This window comes from Lotus japonicus, chromosome 1 (assembly GCF_012489685.1).
Source record: "Lotus japonicus ecotype B-129 chromosome 1, LjGifu_v1.2".
In the NCBI taxonomy this organism is placed as follows: Eukaryota; Viridiplantae; Streptophyta; class Magnoliopsida; order Fabales; family Fabaceae; genus Lotus; species Lotus japonicus.
In genome coordinates this window covers 32,158,173-32,177,040 of record NC_080041.1, presented here as the reverse complement: position 1 = coordinate 32,177,040, position 18,868 = coordinate 32,158,173, and the positions used below count along the sequence as shown (strand labels likewise).

General features: G+C 44.1%; 1 protein-coding gene across 34 annotated transcripts; it reads left to right on the top strand.

The window, feature by feature from the left end:
- Positions 1–1,461: 1,461 nt before the first annotated feature.
- LOC130734418 (uncharacterized) lies at positions 1,462–18,278 on the top strand. 34 transcript variants are annotated; one of them, XM_057586835.1, is made up of 10 exons: positions 1,462–1,828; positions 1,922–2,080; positions 2,150–2,372; positions 2,616–2,769; positions 2,998–3,062; positions 3,280–3,326; positions 3,400–3,507; positions 3,605–16,262; positions 16,359–16,499; positions 16,588–16,928. In XM_057586835.1, the coding sequence occupies exon 8, from the start codon at positions 5,485–5,487 to the stop codon at positions 10,849–10,851; it is 5,367 nt and encodes a 1,788-aa protein (XP_057442818.1). In that variant the 5' UTR covers positions 1,462–1,828; positions 1,922–2,080; positions 2,150–2,372; positions 2,616–2,769; positions 2,998–3,062; positions 3,280–3,326; positions 3,400–3,507; positions 3,605–5,484; the 3' UTR covers positions 10,852–16,262; positions 16,359–16,499; positions 16,588–16,928. The 34 variants fall into 34 exon arrangements, 32 of the variants coding, with proteins under 32 accessions (XP_057442818.1, XP_057442812.1, XP_057442814.1 ...); XM_057586829.1 differs by lacking the exons at positions 3,280–3,326; positions 3,400–3,507 and adding exons at positions 2,851–2,911; positions 3,183–3,275; XM_057586831.1 differs by having other exon boundaries at positions 2,616–2,911.
- The last annotated feature ends 590 nt before the right edge of the window (positions 18,279–18,868 follow it).

The window sequence follows — 18,868 nt, the reverse complement described above, 5'->3', positions numbered from 1 at the left end:
TAGAAGTATAAAGGGAAGAAGTAAAGACTTGAAGAAGTAGCGCTTATGTTCAGAAAGATTGAGCTTCCATGCTCAAATCAATTAAGCGTGAAAGGAAGCCTTAGTGCTCATCACTCAGAGATGATCATCAATATCGTTTGCTTCAACAAGGAGAATAGATTTTCTTAAGAGTCAAATCCTTTTTAACTCTCATGTAACAGAACATAAAGTATACACTCAGAGTCAAATTTCATCTAAAATACTTTATGATTCATGAACTTAAATGTATCTACCATCACTCTTATTAGAAGAGACTATTTGTAGATGAAATGATCTTGAGGAAGATCGTTTGAGGAGAAGTCCTTTAAACTTGTTATAAAGGAGGAGTCCTGATAATACTTGGTGAGGAGGAGTCTTACGAATACTCATTTTCATGAAGAGGCAGCGTCCAAAGAATACTTGTTTTTCATGGAGAGGAAGAGTCCAAATAATACTCGTTTTTCTTGGAGAGACAGGGTCCAAAGAATACTCAAGTTGTAAGACCCTAAAATTATTGAATAAGTTATTATGAAATAAGTATAATATTATGGTAATATATGAATTGGTTGAACTTTGTATGTTGTTTATTTTTCCGTAAATGGATTTCTATTGATTGATTTACTGTTGTTGGAATTATGAGAATGTTTGAAATGCATGGTGCATGGGAACGTAGGGAGTTCTCATGAGCTAAAGTCATTAACATTGTTGTTGTTGCTATATTTTAGGGCTAAACTGTGTCATGTAGCGTAGGCAAACATTCTGTAGTTAGACAGTTGTCGTTAAAACAGCAGAAATGAATATTTATTAGAAATGGACTTAGGATAATTATTAAATTAATTATATAAGTCATCAAAATAAAAATAAATTAAAAATAACTCCATTAATATTGGAATTTTCGTGAATAGTGACTAGGAGAGAGAAAAAATGGGTTGAAAGATTTAGTTTGGATTTATTAAGCGGTTTTTGCACAAAACTAAACAAAATCCATAGTATATATATTCAGGAAAAGATCTCAGCCCAGTCATCGCATACATGGCACATCCTGATTGGTTAATTTCTGAAAAAATCCTACATGGCAATCAATCCTTCATTCTTCTTATCCTACACCTTTTTTCTTATGATGCACTCATATATCTTTAATAGCAGGGATTTGGGTTTAACACCCCACCCATTAGGCTCCCCACCCCACTTTATTGAAAACGGGATTTAAATTTCCGTTTTTAATACAAATAAAACGGAACTTAAAAAATCGTTGTGTATTTTAGCATATGTGGCACATTTTCAACCATTTATTGTATAAAAAAAACGGAATATTAAATTCCGTTTTAAAAACGGAAATTTAAATCCCGTTTTCAATAAAAGTGGGGTGGGAAGCCTCATGGGTGGGGTGTTAAACCTAAATCTCTTAATAGCATTCATATATATCAAAATGCGTTTATTATCCTCTCTCTCTCATCTCTTTTCCTTCACTACCGTTTCAACCCTCAATTCATCTCTTCCAGTTTTCCCTTTTTCATTCTTCTCTCTTTCAATGTTTCAAAACCAACCGTATTCTCCTTTTCTTCTACCACGCTTCAATCACGTTTCCGTTTCACTCCACTGTTTTCTCCTCCTCTCTCACCATCGTATCCTTTCCAGTTCACACAAATCTGTTTCTCTCTTCCATCTCAAGTTCTTCCATCTTGCATCCTGTTTCTCAACCCGACGTCGTTCTTTCGATTCTTCCATACTCCATAATTCCAAATCGCGATCTTTGTCAGATATGTGTTCCTATCATGAAAGCTCCTGTCGCAAATAGCCTCTCCCGCAGGTATTCAGGGCTTAATTGATGTATGGTTTTCAGTTGCCTAAATTTTAGATTTTATTGCCTGGATTTTGATTTTGAGAAATTTGGGTATTGCAGACCGATTCTCTGGTTTATGAAGTCCATGAGAGGTACCTTTCAATCTCATCCCCACCTCCTTTCAATCTGCTTCAATTGGAATTTCTGAAGCACTACTGCCTGTGTCATTGTCCTCTCTCACAAATCGTGTTCCTGCCTTCTCAATGTCTGATCACTCAGGTATTTTCATCTTGGTTTAGGGCTTATTTTGTTACGGTTTCAAATTTTTGATTTTTGTATATTTCGCAGGTAATTTTGTGAAAAATTCCTTAATGACGTTTTATTGTCTCAATGGCATCTCTCATAGCCTGCTCCGATGCATTGATTTCATCCACTCGACCTTCCAATTCTCTCAGAACTTCAATGGCATCTCTCATGGGCTCATGGCCGTTCTTTCAATCGCATCTCTCATCCCGATTAAGAGCTCTGATATCCATCAAATTTCGTATACCTGCTCAATCAATGGAATCCCGTTAGTTTCTCCGTTAATTACTCTCTTAGAAATTGGTGTTTTTTGAATTCAAATATGTTCTTGACCGTAAAATACTCCGCCCATTAATTGATTGCTTGACTGTATTCACTTTCAATTGTTTCCTTTCTTGAGTGAAAAATTAAATAAAGTTATTTAGTGGTATCAATTAGTTCATATTTATGTTTCTAAGCGTCTTCTGCATTTTCCTTTTCACACTTGATATAATATTTTTTTTTGTAACAGTGTTTATTTTGGAGAGATAGATGACACACTCAAAGTACTAATCGTCTGCTTATTTTATCTTCCCAAGTTATCATTCTTACTGATTCAGGTTCTGATTTTTTTCTTAGAAAGATGAAGTTGAGAAAGTAGAAAAACAGGCTAAAGAGAAAAAGAGGTTTATTTTCATTTCCAGTCTTTTCCCTTAATGGTCGAATGAATCTGTTGATCTCATTCAGGCTTACCAACTTTGTTTCAGTTCTAGAGATTGATTTTCTCGAGGTGCCTTTGGTTTATTTTATCTGTCTTTTGTATGAGAGGTGAATGGGAATTGAACTCTATTGGCCTTGAGAACTAGATTTCAAATTTTATTTGTTCTGATTAAATTTGCTGATAAATTTTTCAGATGAAGCATTTTTGAATAACAATGTTGCATATGTCAAGAACCAGTGCATGTGTTCCATGCCTCAGGTTTGTAGTCCTCTGTCGTTTTCTTGCCCACTCTCACGTTTCTTTCAGTTTATTTCTTACAAGCTTTGAATTATTTGAAGGGAAATTTCTTTCTACTCATTTTCTGCTGACTCATCTTAGAGGAGAGCCCCTCAAGCTTGTGGGTTGTGGCCAATCCCAGAGAACCTTTGTTTTCAGATTAAAGATGCTACTGAAGTTGTCTTATTGATGATTGTAGGTTCTCATATCTGATCTTTTATATGCACTATTTTTCTATAAATACAGGTATTGTGATTGTCGCATTCATCTTAAATTATCATTTAGAGCTGGTCCACTAAGTAATGTGACCTGTTAACAGGAAAAACCTGTAAGGGCTAATTGACACGCCTTCCATGTATAGGCCAATGACATAGGAAGCTAATATATACCATAGACTAGAGAGAATCTGATTGTGCATATACAATTTGTAAGTTCATTCATGTAAATGAGTAGCTAAGTCTCCATAATTAGTATTTTCTGTACAAAATTATGCCTGATTAATGCTTAAGACTCTGTACCTGCAGATTACTTTTGGTGATTGCATGAGGAGGCTATACTTCAATTCTAATGTTAAACTTTTGGAGATTGCACGAGATGGCTCTGCTTCAACTACAAAATATTTCTGCATATAGGTAGTTCATTATGAGAGATCTGGTACTTCTTTGTTGTTTTATTTGCATCATTCACTTTTCAAATACATATAGCTTTTCGGCCCAGTGATTCCCTTAATCAAATGTGATGGTGTTGATAGTTTTACATACTGCATTCATTGCAGAATACAAACTTAAACAAATGATAAACAAATAGTTCATTCTCTTCATGGGACATTTACTTACTTGATTCTTCTATGTGAAACTATGCTTATCTGTTTTTATGATTATGAGATGGTTATCTAAAAAGTTCATTCACTTATCTGGAACTTTATTGTGGTTTTGATGGCTTAATTTAGTTGAAGTGGAATATTCAATGCACAATCATTTGTGGCAAGGGTCTTCATGGTAAACCAATCCAATTTTATGGTTTGTTGAGTGAGTAAAGAAGCTAACCCCGTCTTCATTCCTTTGGATAAATGGCTCTAAAACAGCATGTGTGGCAAGGGGAATTAGTAAAGTGAGCAATCAAACTCATCAAGCCAGATTTATAGCTGTGTTTATAATTTCTTTAAACCACTTCAGGTTGATGCTCTATCATTAAGCACAGTGCAAATTAAAGTTCTTTTTCTAAGTGTCCCTATCAATGTTTGTTGTGGAATTTCAATGCCTACAAATGCAGAAAGATAGGAAAGTATATCAAGTGACTGTTGGAGCAAGAAGACCTATTTTTAAAAAACGCAAGGACCATGCACACACTGTCGAGGGATCTAAGTGGAATTTTGTGCCTAGCTCATAATGATTTTTGTAGTTTTGTGTAATAAAAGGAATGACTCTGAAAGAAGAATTTTATGGAATTCTTTTATAGCTTCTTGATGGAACACAATGTGGACTTGATAAATGTAAAGGTGAATCAATTATGGCTGCAATGTATCTAGAAGGACACTTTGGAGAACATAAATTGAAAGTATTGTTTTGTACTAGGGACTAAGTTGAGACTACCAAATCATTTACCTATAGAAGAGTTAGAGAACTCAAAGCTTACAGCCAAGGTTTTAAATATCGGAACGTTACATGAAAATCGGCCGCAACATCTCGGTATCGGTGGCCACCGATACCGTTACAGGGCGATATAACGGAGCTACGGAAAATCGCACACAACAACCGCAACAGAACGATTTTGCGGCCGCAACAGCCACCGCGTAACGGCGCAACAGCCGCAACAACGTTCTTCAGCCTCATTCATGGCGTCTCTGTCAAGGTTTACCGCAATCTTCGTGCTCCCGACAGAAGCAAGCATCAGATTCTCCAGTCTTCTTCAAAGCCACCGATCTTCTTCAAAGCCACCGATCTTCACGCTATTCGTCTCTGGACTGGGCGAGCCCCTAGAGGGGCAACGCCCAGCGTATATCCCGCCCTTGAGGCGGGGCCCTGGCCTTCAGATGGGCCCTGATCTTGGAGGCCCAATTGACCCAATAGGTAGTACCCAAGCTCTATAAATAGGAGGTAGTTATCAATTGTAAGGGACTTTTGGCTCATTGGATGAAATAACACTTGAAATTCAGCACTCTCTCTCATTCTCACTCTCTCTTGACACAATCCCTATACCTCTAGGTACTATGCCTCTCTTCAATGTTCATTCCTAGAACATTTGGCGCCGTCTGTGGGGACCGTAAACTTTCTACTCCCATTCACGTGGATTGATTGTGCATGAAGTTACCTCTGATTGTGATTAGGCAATTCTCTGGTTTTCCGATTTTGATTCTGTGACTAGTGTTGGTTCTCCGATCGAGTTTGCATCGTTTCTGGTTTGGATGGAGACTCGACGCAGGAGGCAGCATCATTCACCAATGCGACAGCGGATTTCGCCGCCTCGGCGGCCTCATCGTGTGGACCTGGATTCTCCGGTACGAACGATAGGAGTACAGTCGCCTTCTCCTCTTCCATCACCACCACCTCCTCCATCGCCTTCACAGGTAGGATCTCTGGAGCGCTCACCAGAGAATTCACCTGCTCCGGAACAACAGCCGGCGGTGACACAGGAGCAATGGCGCCATTTGATGCGCAGTATTGGCAACATCCAGCAGCGGAATGAGCATCTACAGGCTCAGTTAGATTTCTACCGTCGCGAGCAGCGAGATGATGGAAGCAGAGAAGCAGATTCCGTGGCTGAGTTCCGTCCGTTCTCGGAAGATGTTGAGAATGTGGCGATTCCGGATAACATGAAAACGTTAGTTCTGGATTCTTACAGCGGAGATTCCGATCCGAAAGATCATCTTCTGTATTTTAATACGAAGATGGTGATAATTGCGGCGTCAGATGCGGTGAAGTGCAGGATGTTTCCATCGACGTTCAAATCGACGGCGATGGCGTGGTTCACAACTTTGCCGCGTGGATCGATTTCAAATTTCAGAGACTTCTCATCCAAGTTTCTAGTGCAATTCTCGGCAAATAAGAATCAGCCGGTGACGATCAATGACCTATACAATATTCGCCAGCAGGAAGGGGAGTCACTGAAAGAGTACATGGCAAGGTATAGCGCGGCGTCGGTAAAGGTAGAAGACGAGGAGCCTCGAGCTTGTGCTTTAGCATTTAAAAACGGTTTGCTGCCGGGAGGGTTGAACAGCAAATTGACACGTAAGCCGGCGCGCTCGATGGGAGAGATGCGTGCTCGTGCCAGCACTTATATTCTGGACGAGGAGGACGACGCTTTCAAAAGAAAGCGCGCGAAGTTGGAAAAGGGCGACACGTCGCCCAAGCGCGTGAAAAAAGATAGGAGCGGCGAGGATAAGGGGGACGACAAACAGCAGAGGCCAGGTAAGGGGAAGTCGGTATTCAAACCGACCAAGGAACAGTTGTATCCACGGCGCGATGATTATGAACAACGTCGGCCTTGGCAATCTAAGTCTCATCGCCAGCGGGAGGAAACTGATATGGTGATGAACACAGATGTATCGGATATGCTCCGAGGGGCAAGCGACGCCAATCTAGTGGATGAGCCGGAGGTCCCAAGGTATCAGCCACGGGACGCCAATCCCAAGAAGTGGTGCGAGTTCCACCGGTCCGCCGGGCATGATACGGATGACTGTTGGACTTTGCAGCGGGAGATTGATAAGTTGATTCGGGCGGGATATCAAGGAAATCGTCAAGGCCAGTGGCGCAATGGTGGCGATCAAAACAAAGCGCACAAGCGGGAGGAGGAGCGAGCGGACACTAAGGGCAAGAAAAAGCAAGAATCAGCGGCTATCGCCACAAAAGGGGCTGATGACACGTTCGCTCAACACTCTGGACCGCCCGTCGGAACCATCAACACCATCGCCGGGGGATTTGGCGGCGGTGGCGACACTCACGCGGCGCGTAAGCGCCATGTTCGTGCCGTTAATTCCGTTCATGAGGTCGCTTTTGGATTCGTACACCCTGACATAACAATCTCGATGGCGGACTTTGAGGGGATAAAGCCTCATAAGGACGACCCGATTGTGGTGCAGTTAAGGATGAACAGTTTCAACGTTAGAAGGGTACTCCTGGATCAGGGTAGTTCGGCTGATATTATCTATGGTGATGCATTTGACAAGTTGGGACTAACTGACAATGATCTAACTCCATACGCGGGAACCTTGGTAGGTTTCGCGGGGGAGCAAGTAATGGTGCGGGGATACATTGATCTAGACACAATATTTGGGGAAGACGAGTGTGCTAGGGTTTTGAAGGTAAGGTATCTGGTTCTCCAGGTGGTAGCATCCTACAATGTCATCATTGGGCGAAATACATTGAATCGCCTTTGTGCTGTAATTTCGACAGCCCACTTGGCGGTCAAGTATCCGCTAAGCAGTGGAAAGGTGGGAAAGCTGAAGGTGGACCAGAAGATGGCGAGGGAGTGTTACAATAATTGCCTTAACTTGTACGGCAAGAAGAGTGCGTTGGTTGGTCATAGATGTTATGAAATCGAAGCTTCGGATGAAAATCTTGATCCCCGGGGCGAGGGGCGAGTAAATAGGCCCACGCCAATTGAGGAAACGAAGGCGCTAAAGTTTGGCGATCGCACTTTGAAGATTGGGACCAGACTGACGGAAGAGCAGGAGACGCGCCTGACAAAACTGCATGGGGAGAACTTAGACTTGTTTGCTTGGAGCTGCAAAGACATGCCTGGAATTGATCCAAACTTCATATGCCATCGGTTAGCATTGAATCTAAGTGTCAAGCCAGTTTCACAACTTAGGAGGCGCTTGGGTGGCGACAAAGGGAAGGCGGTGCAACAGGAGGTCGACAAGTTGTTGGCGGCAGAGTTCATCAGGGAAGTGAAGTATCCGACGTGGTTGGCGAACGTCGTAATGGTAAAGAAGGCGAACGGGAAATGGCGGATGTGTGTAGATTACACAGACTTAAACAAGGCATGTCCAAAAGATTCGTATCCCCTTCCCAGCATCGATAGCCTTGTTGATGGTGCCTCGGGAAACGAACTGCTTAGCTTGATGGATGCTTATTCTGGCTATCATCAAATCCGCATGCACCCGGCAGACGAGGACAAAACGGCTTTTATGACTGCCAGAGTCAATTATTGCTATCGCACCATGCCGTTTGGACTAAAGAACGCTGGGGCTACCTACCAAAGATTGATGGATAGGGTTTTTGCTGGGCAGGTGGGAAGAAACATGGAGGTTTACGTTGATGACATGATTGTTAAATCAGTACGAGGTTTAGACCATCATCAAGATCTGGAGGAAGCATTTGGCGAAATTAGGAAGCACAGTATGCGCCTCAATCCGGAGAAATGCTCTTTTGGTGTTCAGGGGGGTAAGTTTTTGGGATTCATGATCACATCCAGAGGAATCGAGATAAACCCAGAAAAATGCAAGGCTATTCAGCAGATGAAAAGCCCTTCCAATGTGAAAGAAGTCCAACGTTTGACGGGGCGAATAGCAGCTTTATCTCGGTTTCTTCCCAAGTCTGGTGACAGATCTTTTCCTTTTTTCAAGTGTCTTCGCAAGAATGTCGCATTCGAGTGGACGGCGGAGTGTGAGGAAGCTTTCGTTCGCCTCAAGGAACTCCTATCGTCACCGCCGATCTTGTCGAAACCAATACAGGGACACCCGCTGCATTTGTATTTTGCTGTGAGCGATAGTGCTCTGAGTTCTGTGATGTTGCAGGAGATAGATGGCGAGCATCGAATTGTTTATTTTGTTAGTCACACACTCCAGGGCGCGGAGGTCAGATATCAGAAAATTGAGAAGGCGGCGCTGGCGGTCCTCGTCACCGCCCGGCGGTTGAGACCTTATTTTCAGAGTTTTCCCGTGAAGGTGCGGACGGATTTGCCCTTGAGGCAAGTATTACAAAAACCGGATTTATCAGGTAGATTGGTCGCCTGGTCGGTTGAATTGTCAGAGTATGGTTTGCAATACGATAAGCGGGGCACGGTTGGTGCGCAGTCACTAGCTGACTTTGTGGTCGAGTTGACTCCAGATCGGTTTGAAAGAGTGGACACTCAGTGGACTCTCTTTGTGGATGGATCCTCCAATAGTAGTGGCAGCGGCGCGGGAGTAACGTTAGAAGGGCCGGGGGAACTAGTGCTGGAGCAATCCCTGAAATTCGAGTTCAAAGCAACGAACAACCAAGCAGAATATGAAGCTCTCATCGCCGGATTGAAGTTGGCGCGGGAAGTGAAGATCAGGAGTTTGTTGATAAGAACGGACTCACAATTGGTGGAGAATCAAGTGAAGGGAACTTTCCAGGTCAAAGATCCTAATCTGATCAAGTACCTTGAGCGGGTACGGTATTTGATGACACTCTTTCAAAAGGTCGTGGTGGAGTACGTTCCTCGGGCAGAAAATCAGCGGGCGGACGCGTTAGCCAAACTGGCGAGCACGCGGAAGCCCGGCAATAACAAAAGTGTGATTCAGGAAACGCTGGCGTACCCAAGCATCGAAGGCGAGCTCATGTCCTGCGTAAACAGAGGGAGAACATGGATGGATCCCATAATATCTATCTTGGCGGGGGACCCGGCAGAAGTGGAGCAATGCACGAAGGAGCAGCAGCGGGAGGCGAGTCACTATGCTCTCATTGACGGACATTTGTATCGCCGTGGTTTCTCGACGCCATTGTTGAAATGTGTATCGCCAGAGAAGTACGAAGCGATAATGTCTGAAGTACATGAAGGAGTGTGCGCGAGCCACATCGGGGGAAGGTCTTTGGCTTGCAAAGTGTTGAGGGCGGGTTTTTACTGGCCCACCCTCAGGAAAGATTGTATGGACTTCGTGAAGCAGTACAAGGAGTGTCAAGTGTTCGCGGATTTGTCTAAGGCACCGCCAAAAGAGTTGGTAACGATGAGCGCCCCGTGGCCTTTCGCCATGTGGGGTGTGGACCTAGTTGGACCTTTCCCGACCGCCAGGGCACAAATGAAGTTTATATTGGTGGCGGTGGACTACTTCACTAAGTGGATTGAGGCTGAACCCTTGGCCAAGATTACTTCTGCAAAGATAGTCAATTTCTACTGGAAGCGTATTGTTTGCAGGTTCGGGATCCCAAGGGCGATCGTATCTGACAATGGGACCCAGTTTTCAAGCAGTCAAACAAGGGAGTTCTGCAAGGAAATGGGCATACAGATGAGGTTCGCCTCTGTTGAGCATCCGCAGACGAACGGCCAGGTGGAATCTGCAAACAGGGTAATCCTACGAGGACTAAGACGACGGCTCGCGGAGGCTAAGGGAGCTTGGTTGGATGAACTTCCGGCGGTGCTGTGGTCGTACAACACCACCGAGCAATCTACTACAAGGGAAACCCCCTTTAGAATGACCTACGGGGTAGATGCCATGTTGCCGGTGGAGATTGACAACTTTACATGGCGGACTCGACCAGGTTTTGAAGAGGAAAATCAGGCCAACATGGCGGTGGAGCTGGACCTTTTGTCGGAAACGCGCGACGAGGCGCACATTCGGGAAACAGCGATGAAGCAGCGCGTGGCGGCAAAGTTCAACAGCAGGGTTCGCGTCCGAGATATGCAGGTTGGCGACCTGGTCCTCAAGTGGCGATCGGGAGCCCCGGGGAACAAGCTTACTCCCAACTGGGAAGGGCCCTACCGCATTGTTAAAGTTCTTGGTAATGGGGCCTATCACTTAGAAGAGCTTGATGGGAGGCGGTTACCTCGATCGTTCAATGGTTTGAGCTTGCGCTACTTTTATAGTTGATTGCAGGCGAGAGAATGAACAAGTCGGAATCGCCGGAGCCAGATATCTTTAATATTTTCTGAAGTGTTCTCAAATTGTCCAATGTACTGCAACGACAAATCAATAAAATAAGACGAAAATTCACGAAATTCGTGTCCAAAAAATTCCAGGGATTCCCTGACGATCAGAATTGCCGATCGACATAAAGAATTACGGCGATCACTAAGTGGGACAAGCTTGATCCCCAAAGGGGCTTGCTGGAACCCTGAAGGTTGTGGCGATTCCACAAATGGCCTTTGACGCCTGGGAATCACCCTCCGGAAAGTCTGACGTGATCGCCGGTCCCGTAAACGATGTGCTGGGTAAGTCTCGCCAGAATACGACGAGCGCCGTTAACTAGGCAAAAGTCTTGGGACCCCCAAATGGCCATTGGGATCCAAGCATTGTAAGCCCCGAGCGGGCAAAGCCCCGGGCGAAGTCCTCGAGAATGGAGGCCGTTTCTTCCTATTAGGGAAAAAACGTCTAAAGTCTTGGTGGTGGAATACCAAGCAACAAGTCCTAGTTAAAATTAACGCACGAAATCGTTAGGCGTAATTCAATCATATGACGCGTGAAAAATAGCGCAAGATATAAGGTCGGCGAATGAATAGGAGGGAAGGCGAGTAGTGTACGGCGAAAGCATTCCAATATGACTTACAAAATGTCCAACGGCGATATAAAAAGCTATGGCGAAGGGTTGCTTAAACATAGACGAATGGCGGAAAAATGCACTACAAGGTGACAGTAGAAGATAAAAGTAATGTTAAAAATTACATTATTCATTATTTTCTTTCTCCTGTTCTTCTTCTTCCTCTTCTTCTTCAGTTGCTGTCCAGAGGTTTTGGTCAATCAGGGGAGGATCGTCGGGACCAACCAGTCCTGCGGCGGTTATCTCTTTCATTACTCCCATGGCGCTAAAGTCAAAGTTCGGGTACAAATGTTGGGCCTGATCATTGGCGAGGTAGAAACCGCGCTCGCGGTTGTCAAGGGCGATGTCAGCGGCTTGTTCCCTCGCCTCAATGGCTTTGGCCTTCTCCGTCGCCAGCTCGTCCTCTAGACTTTTGATCTTTGCTAGTTGGGAAGCAATCTCGGCATCTTTCGTGGCGAGGGCCTCGGCATGAGTTTCGGTCGCTTTCTTGATCTCCTCGGACGTAGCCTGCATCACTGCCTCCATGTCAGATTTCGCCAAGGCCAAGGACTCCGCAGACTTTTTCTCTTGCTCCGCCAACGCCTTTTTCACTAACTCCAGCTCAGCGCACAGTATGGCAAGCTCTGATTCCTTAGCAATCAGCGCCTCGCCTCGGGCGATCAAGTCCTTCTCAGCTTGCTCTTTTTCCTTCTTGCAAGCTTGAAGGCTTGCATCAAGCTCATCTGCTTCTTCCTTCATCAGCGCCAGCTGATCCTCCAGCTCGCCGATTTTAATCCCCGCCGTGCCAATCATCTTGTCGGCATAGACTTTGTCTTTTCCTGCCTGCGTCGCCAGCTTGTCGAAACGTTTTTCCCAAGCAGCGGCGGCTTCTTGATGCTTAGCACTTTCGGCCTTCAACCGCTCAGCTTCAACGTTGGCGGCATTGAACTTCTCAAACGTGTGAGCAAAGATGCACCCAGCGCGTAGGAGGCAAGCAAGAGTCTCCTCCTTGGTGACATTCAGGCCCTGACTCAAAACTTCTTTTTCTATAACGTCACGGTTGAGACCAGCAAGTAAGAATTCTGAAGGTTCAATGGCGTTGGGGAGCATATTATAATAGCTTGAAGAACCGACCTCAGGAGCAGGGGCTTGTTCAATTTGAGCTGCTTCAGAGGTAGTGGCAGCGCCAGGATAGGATTTTTCCCCTTGATGAGGCGGGGAAGGCATGGGGCCCGCATCATGTGTTGAGGGCGAGCTAGGAGGCTCATCTTGGCGAGGGGGAGACTTTGGGGTTTCATTTTCTTTTTCCTTATCTCCAATAGGAGTGTCGGAAGACGTAGCAGCTTTTGTGGCGTTAACGCCGGCGGAGGCGGCTGTGGCGCCAATAGAGGACTCAGCGGCAAAAGCAGCGGTCGCACCGGCGGAAGCGGGAGAAGAAGCTGGTACGGCGGTTGGCTCAGTAGCTGCGGCGACAGAGGGAGAAGAAGCTGGTACGGCGGTTGGCTCGGTAGCTGCGGCGACAGAGGCTTCAGCGACATTTTTGCCTTTAGGCGCAGCAGGAGCAGTGGTGGGCTGAGCGCCAGGTTTGGATGTGCCGGCGTCGGAGGAGGCTTTGGTCAATCTTCTCCTCTTGGGAGCTTTGGTGCTCTCGGCTTGGTTTTCAGCACCGCCCCGTTTTTTCGCGTCGCCCTCAGTGTTGAATTTTGGGGAGAAGCGAGCCATTCTCCTCTCGCGGGCCTTCAGGAGCTCGGCGTTCGTGAAATTCATATCTTCTGTAACAATAAAAAAAAACGATCAGTGATAACATAGGAGTCGAGAAAGAAAATGTCAATAATAAAAGTGAGCTATGAGCAACCTAAGTATTTGGGAGTTCTTGAGAGGTCAGCGCCCTCAAGGACTGTTGTGCAGTCAAGGATGGGAAGTGGGGCAAGGAGATTAAGAAAGGCTTTATCGTTGGCGGACAAGGAATCCTCTGAAGGATCGGTGATCCCGTTGGGCTTCTCTGTCCAGTAAAGAGGGAAGAGGGCGGTCCCGTCTCTGAGGGTGAATGCCTCTGGGTAGGCGGGATGAACCGCCACACGGAAGTACTTTCGTGCGAAGGAGGACTTCGCGTTACTTTTGTGGGGGATGCAAACACTTCCGGCCGGATCGGGCCTTCAAGGAAATCCATCCTTTGTTTTTGATGGACTTGGGGTCGACGTCGTAAAGGTAGAAGAAACTGGTGGGGGACGGGGCGATGCCGACAGCGGCGCTTAGGATTTCAAAACATCGAATGAAGGCCCAGGCGTTAGGGTGGAGTTGACAGGGAGCCACGTTGATGTCGCGGAGGACGGTTTGGACAAAGGGCGAGAAAGGAAGCCTGATTCCAAGCTCGCCAAACATGTATTCGTACGCAAAGAAAAAATGGGATCTCTTTACGTCGCCGTCTGGCTTGTGAAGCCAGGGGCGATCCCCGGGACTGCAAACCCAGATCCTGAGTTTGGCGTTAAACTCATCATCATTGGACAAGCCACCCAGGGAGTTCACGAATTGCACAATGGGATCGCTATCTTGGTAGATGGAAGGTTGATCTATAGCCTCGTGTTTGGGGGCTACTTGGACTGGAAGGGGCAGGGTGGCGTAGGTTTTTAATCGGTGAGCTGGGATCTCCGGAACCTCTAAACGGAGGCCGCCGGCAGCGGTGGAGTCAGGGTCGCTTTCGGAGGAGGAAGAAGAGTGATTAGGGGAGGTAGGGTTTGAAGCCATTTTTAGAAGACAGTGAGGTGAAAGAAAAGAAAAGATCAGTATGTGTGCGATGTAAAGATAAAGACAGTGGGACTCACCGGAGTAAGATGTGAAGAGTGGGTAGCGGAAAGGGTGATAAGCGACGGCTCCGGAGCGGAAGTGGGCAGAAGGAGTTTGGTAAGCGATTAGGGAAGTGAAGAGGGGTCTCGGAAAGGGATGACAGTGGGGAAGAAGGGTTTTTATAGGAGAAGGGGAGAAGCTGGAAGGGTGACGCGTGTTGGACGCGTGTGGGAGGTTGGAAGTCATGATGGTTTTGGGGAGGTGGGTCGCGTGCAAAGGGGAGTTACTGCGCACGATGGGACGGTTATGAAAGGTGAAGTGACGGTTCCGGAGAAAGAGGGAAATTGATGTAACCAACACATCACGTGGGGCAGCCACGTGAGGCAGATAGAAATTTGAAAGGGTTTAAAAATAAGGGAAAGCGCGAAAAGCCTCGCCACTATAGGGATCAAACGCCATCGCCTGACGATTGACACCAACAACGAAGTTCAGTCGCTCGCCGGGGTCACCGCCAGTCAATGACTGAATGATCAGCACATGACCCATGCCTGCCACCTTTCCCGCCGGCGAGCGATCATACACCTGCTCCAACTTGTCACCAATACAAAGTAGTCGTCCTCGCCGCTTGCGGACTTGTGGACTTGCCAGCTTGGTTTACTCGTCAAGTCAGTGGACTGGGTAACTGAAAACGCTAGTTTCCTTTTGCTCACGCCATGTTGGCGATATAGTTAACTTCTCTTTTTTCAAGCCATGTTGGCAGTGTAGATTCCGGTGTACAATAAGACATGTGACAGCATTTAAAAGACACCCTTAGCTCTCGTACCTCGAGCTCGGTGTCTTGTGGACTAGTGGACTGGGCGAGCCCCTAGAGGGGCAACGCCCAGCGTATATCCCGCCCTTGAGGCGGGGCCCTGGCCTTCAGATGGGCCCTGTTCTTGGAGGCCCAATTGGCCCAATAGGTAGTACCCAAGCTCTATAAATAGGAGGTAGTTATCAATTGTAAGGGACTTTTGGCTCATTGGATGAAATAACACTTGAAATTCAGCACTCTCTCTCATTCTCACTCTCTCTTGACACAATCCCTCTACCTCTAGGTACTATGCCTCTCTTCAATGTTCATTCCTAGAACAGTCTCCGACCCTGAGATCAGGGGAAGTATCCCATAACGCACCCTTTAATCGACTTGTTTATGCCAGGTCGATGGTCTGTTGGTTATGATGAGGAGAGAACGAGAGATCTAGGTCGAGAAGGAGAGAGAAGACCAAGCCATGGCCAAACTAGTTGTGGGTATGAGGCACTCCATGGAAGCTGTTGTTATCAGTCGTGATTGGTGTGAAATGAGAGAGAGGAAAGTTGTTTGAAATCAGAAATTGGTAATTGATATTGACCATTGGATTTATGTTAGTGAGATGTTATTGAGACCCTTGGATACTGATCTGTGTGGGTGATAAAGATCTCTTTTGTCCCAATGGGTGATATGGGTTTCTATGGATAAAACATGTACTATTTTCTATTGAATGACAAACACGGCAGCACCACAATTTTCTTTTCACTATTTTCATTTTCCATTAAACTATAGATATTGTGCTTCTATGGGTTTCTCTATTTTCTTTACTTTTTTGAGATCTAATGAAGATTTAAAGTATATGTTATGAGTTTTTGTCTAGTTTAGAAGTTACTATTATGATGTATAATATAAGTTATATAATAATATATATACTTTCACATAATTTATGAATTTAAACATAATTTGTGAAAATCTGGGAACCATTCACACCGCAACCGGCGCAACACCTACCGCAGCAACTGTGATATCCGTTATCGCGAAATCCGCAACGCGACCGTGACCGTGACCGCGACCGATATTTAGAACCTTGCTTACAGCTAACACTAATTCTTCCCTATCTCTTTGTCTTTGACCATCGCTCTTGGGAGGTTTGCTGCAAAAATTGCTAGCAGCACTCAGCAATCTCAAGCTGAGGTAGAGTCTTTTATTTTTCTTTTTGCTGAAATTTGCTGCACTGCATAGATCTTGAACTATTGGAACTAAGATTAGGTTGGGATCAATTTTGAACAGGAAACCAAGAAGTCAAACTTGACAGTTGCAAATTCGAATGGATTTGGGGAGTATATATTTGTTGATGATGAACTCAAGGCAGAAGATCAGCCAGTGCCTATGTCTCTGGAGCAAACAGTGCATAGTGAATCTGATCAAATGGTATTTCTTTTAACATCTCTTTCATTTATATTTATGTATTTCTTATCTCAGAATTTAGTTGGTGACTGTGAATTAATTGGTCTGTTAGGAGGAAGTGGAGATGGAGGATATTATTGTAGTCTGTCGAAGAGCCTATTGTGGACATCGATGTCGGAGATGCGAATAATCCTCTTGCAGTTACTGATTATATTGAAGGTCTTTATTCCTACTACAGAAAAATTGTGGTACATTGGGAATTAAGATCCACCAACTATTATTTACCCCATTATAACTTGCAAAAACAATATTCAATTTATTGAATTAGCTTAGACTTGCTATGAATTAGCACAGTTCACTGTCTATGATTTTGGAAATCAAAATTGATTTCAGAATGTCAACTAATATGAGAATGCTTTCCTATCAAATTTTGGTAACTCAAGGTTTTTACTACTTGCAAAGTACTGGCTGTGTCTCACCAAATTATATGGCACAACAATGTGACATTAATGAAAGGGTGAGGGCAATACTGATTGACTGGCTTATTGAGGTATATTAAATGTTCCTTCCTGAATCAATGTGCCATAAAAAATGCTAATTAGCATTAACTTTTTTTCAATCAATCTATGGGTTTCCATATGAAGATACAGTAATTATCTTTACCTTGATTATGTTATATTCAACTTTCATTTGTGTTGCTCTTCTTTCATACTGTCATTTAATCTTCATTATACTGTGATGCATCTGAAGACTTCCACGAGTCTGTCTCGGTTTCACATACACACTAGCACAATCCTTTTGTGCTCTGTTAAATGTATGCTTTGGTTTCCAAACAAACTACGGATTGAATGAAAACAGAGAAACAAAAGGGATAAGGAAGAGAATGGAAGAGAGTTAGGGGGGTTATATAATGATTTTACTTCCATTTTATAGAGATTAATGTGCTTGAGAAGGTAGTTTATTACATCTTTCATGTTTAATATGATAAATATATAAGTAGCTAATATGCTAACTGTACTGAACATCAAACAAGAACACCATCTTATCAGTGAAGATATTTTCTACTATACAATGTAGATATTTCAAATTATGAATCTGTTTAGTATATTTTGAAGGTAAGAGTCTGAGTGATGGTGATATGTCTAAACAGTGTTAGTAAATCAATTAGCAAAAAACAATCAATGGTTTGGCCTACGAAAAGCAAAGAAATAATTTTCAATTGCAAGCGTTCTCTTATGAATTGGCATATAAACTTTTAGCTTTGATTTTTTATGTTAATGTCACTAACTAATGTTTGAAAATTTGCGATCTTTTGATGTAGTCAATCAACCCAGTAAAGTATGATGAATTCACTCTCAAGAAGAACATCTTCTCTACCTTTGCTTGATATTATGCTGAGTTAGAAGTCCCACATTGGCTAGAGATAAGGCCAATCAAGTGTTTATAAGGGTTGTGCAAACCTCAACTCTTGAGCTAGCTTTTGTGGTTGAGTATAGGCCTCCTAATTTCTAATATGGTATCAGAGCCTATCCTAGATCCATTTGTTGTGTGGAGACCTCCCATATTTGGGCCACCCGTTGTTGTTCCCACGTTCCAGTCTGTTCAAATCCTGGACGTGAGGGGGTGTGTTAGAAGTCCACTTGCAAATATGATGAAGACACCGAACTACAGTCATAATGGTTTACTACAGAGTTCTTAAATGATATTACATGCTCTGATATACCAAATCACAAAATAACAGAAAAAGGAAGGTGCTTTGATAATGCTTTTGAGAAATATAGTTCAAGCATCCGGTTTATGCAATGGAACGCGACTAATAGTGGTCGATCTTGGAATAAATACAAGCCACTGTAATAACCGGAACCAACATTGGAGATGACATTTCCATTCCAAGAATGGACATGGTTCCATCTGACTCAAGTTACCTGTTTAAGTTTAAAAGACGTCAGTTTCCGATCAGTTTGTGCTTTGCAATGACTATAAATAAAAGTCAAGGTCGGTCATTGTCCCACGTTGGCCTATATCTTTCTCGCCCTGTCTCCACACATGGTTAGCTTTACGTTGCTCTCTCCAGGGTAAGATCAAGGAAATGACTCAAATTATTAGTGCTGGATGAGGAAGAAAAAATGACAAACACTACAAAGAACGTAGTTTACCGAGAAGTATTTGAAAATATATGAAATATGTATTTTATTTTTTAAAAGTATGTAATCAATTTTTTTTTTAATTTCAGCAGCATAATAAATTACATATTGGTGTTATTCAATTTTATTTCACCATTTGTTCCGTGATTTACAGAATACGAAAATATATAATAAAAAAAAAGAATTGAACCATTATTAATCCTATCTCCAACTAACTCAAATAGCCACGTTCAAAAAAAAAAAACTCAA

Coding starts and splice junctions, on each gene's coding strand:
- LOC130734418 (XM_057586811.1), top strand. CDS start 5,485: ATGGAGACTCGACGCAGGAGGCAGCATCATTCACCAATGCGACAGCGG.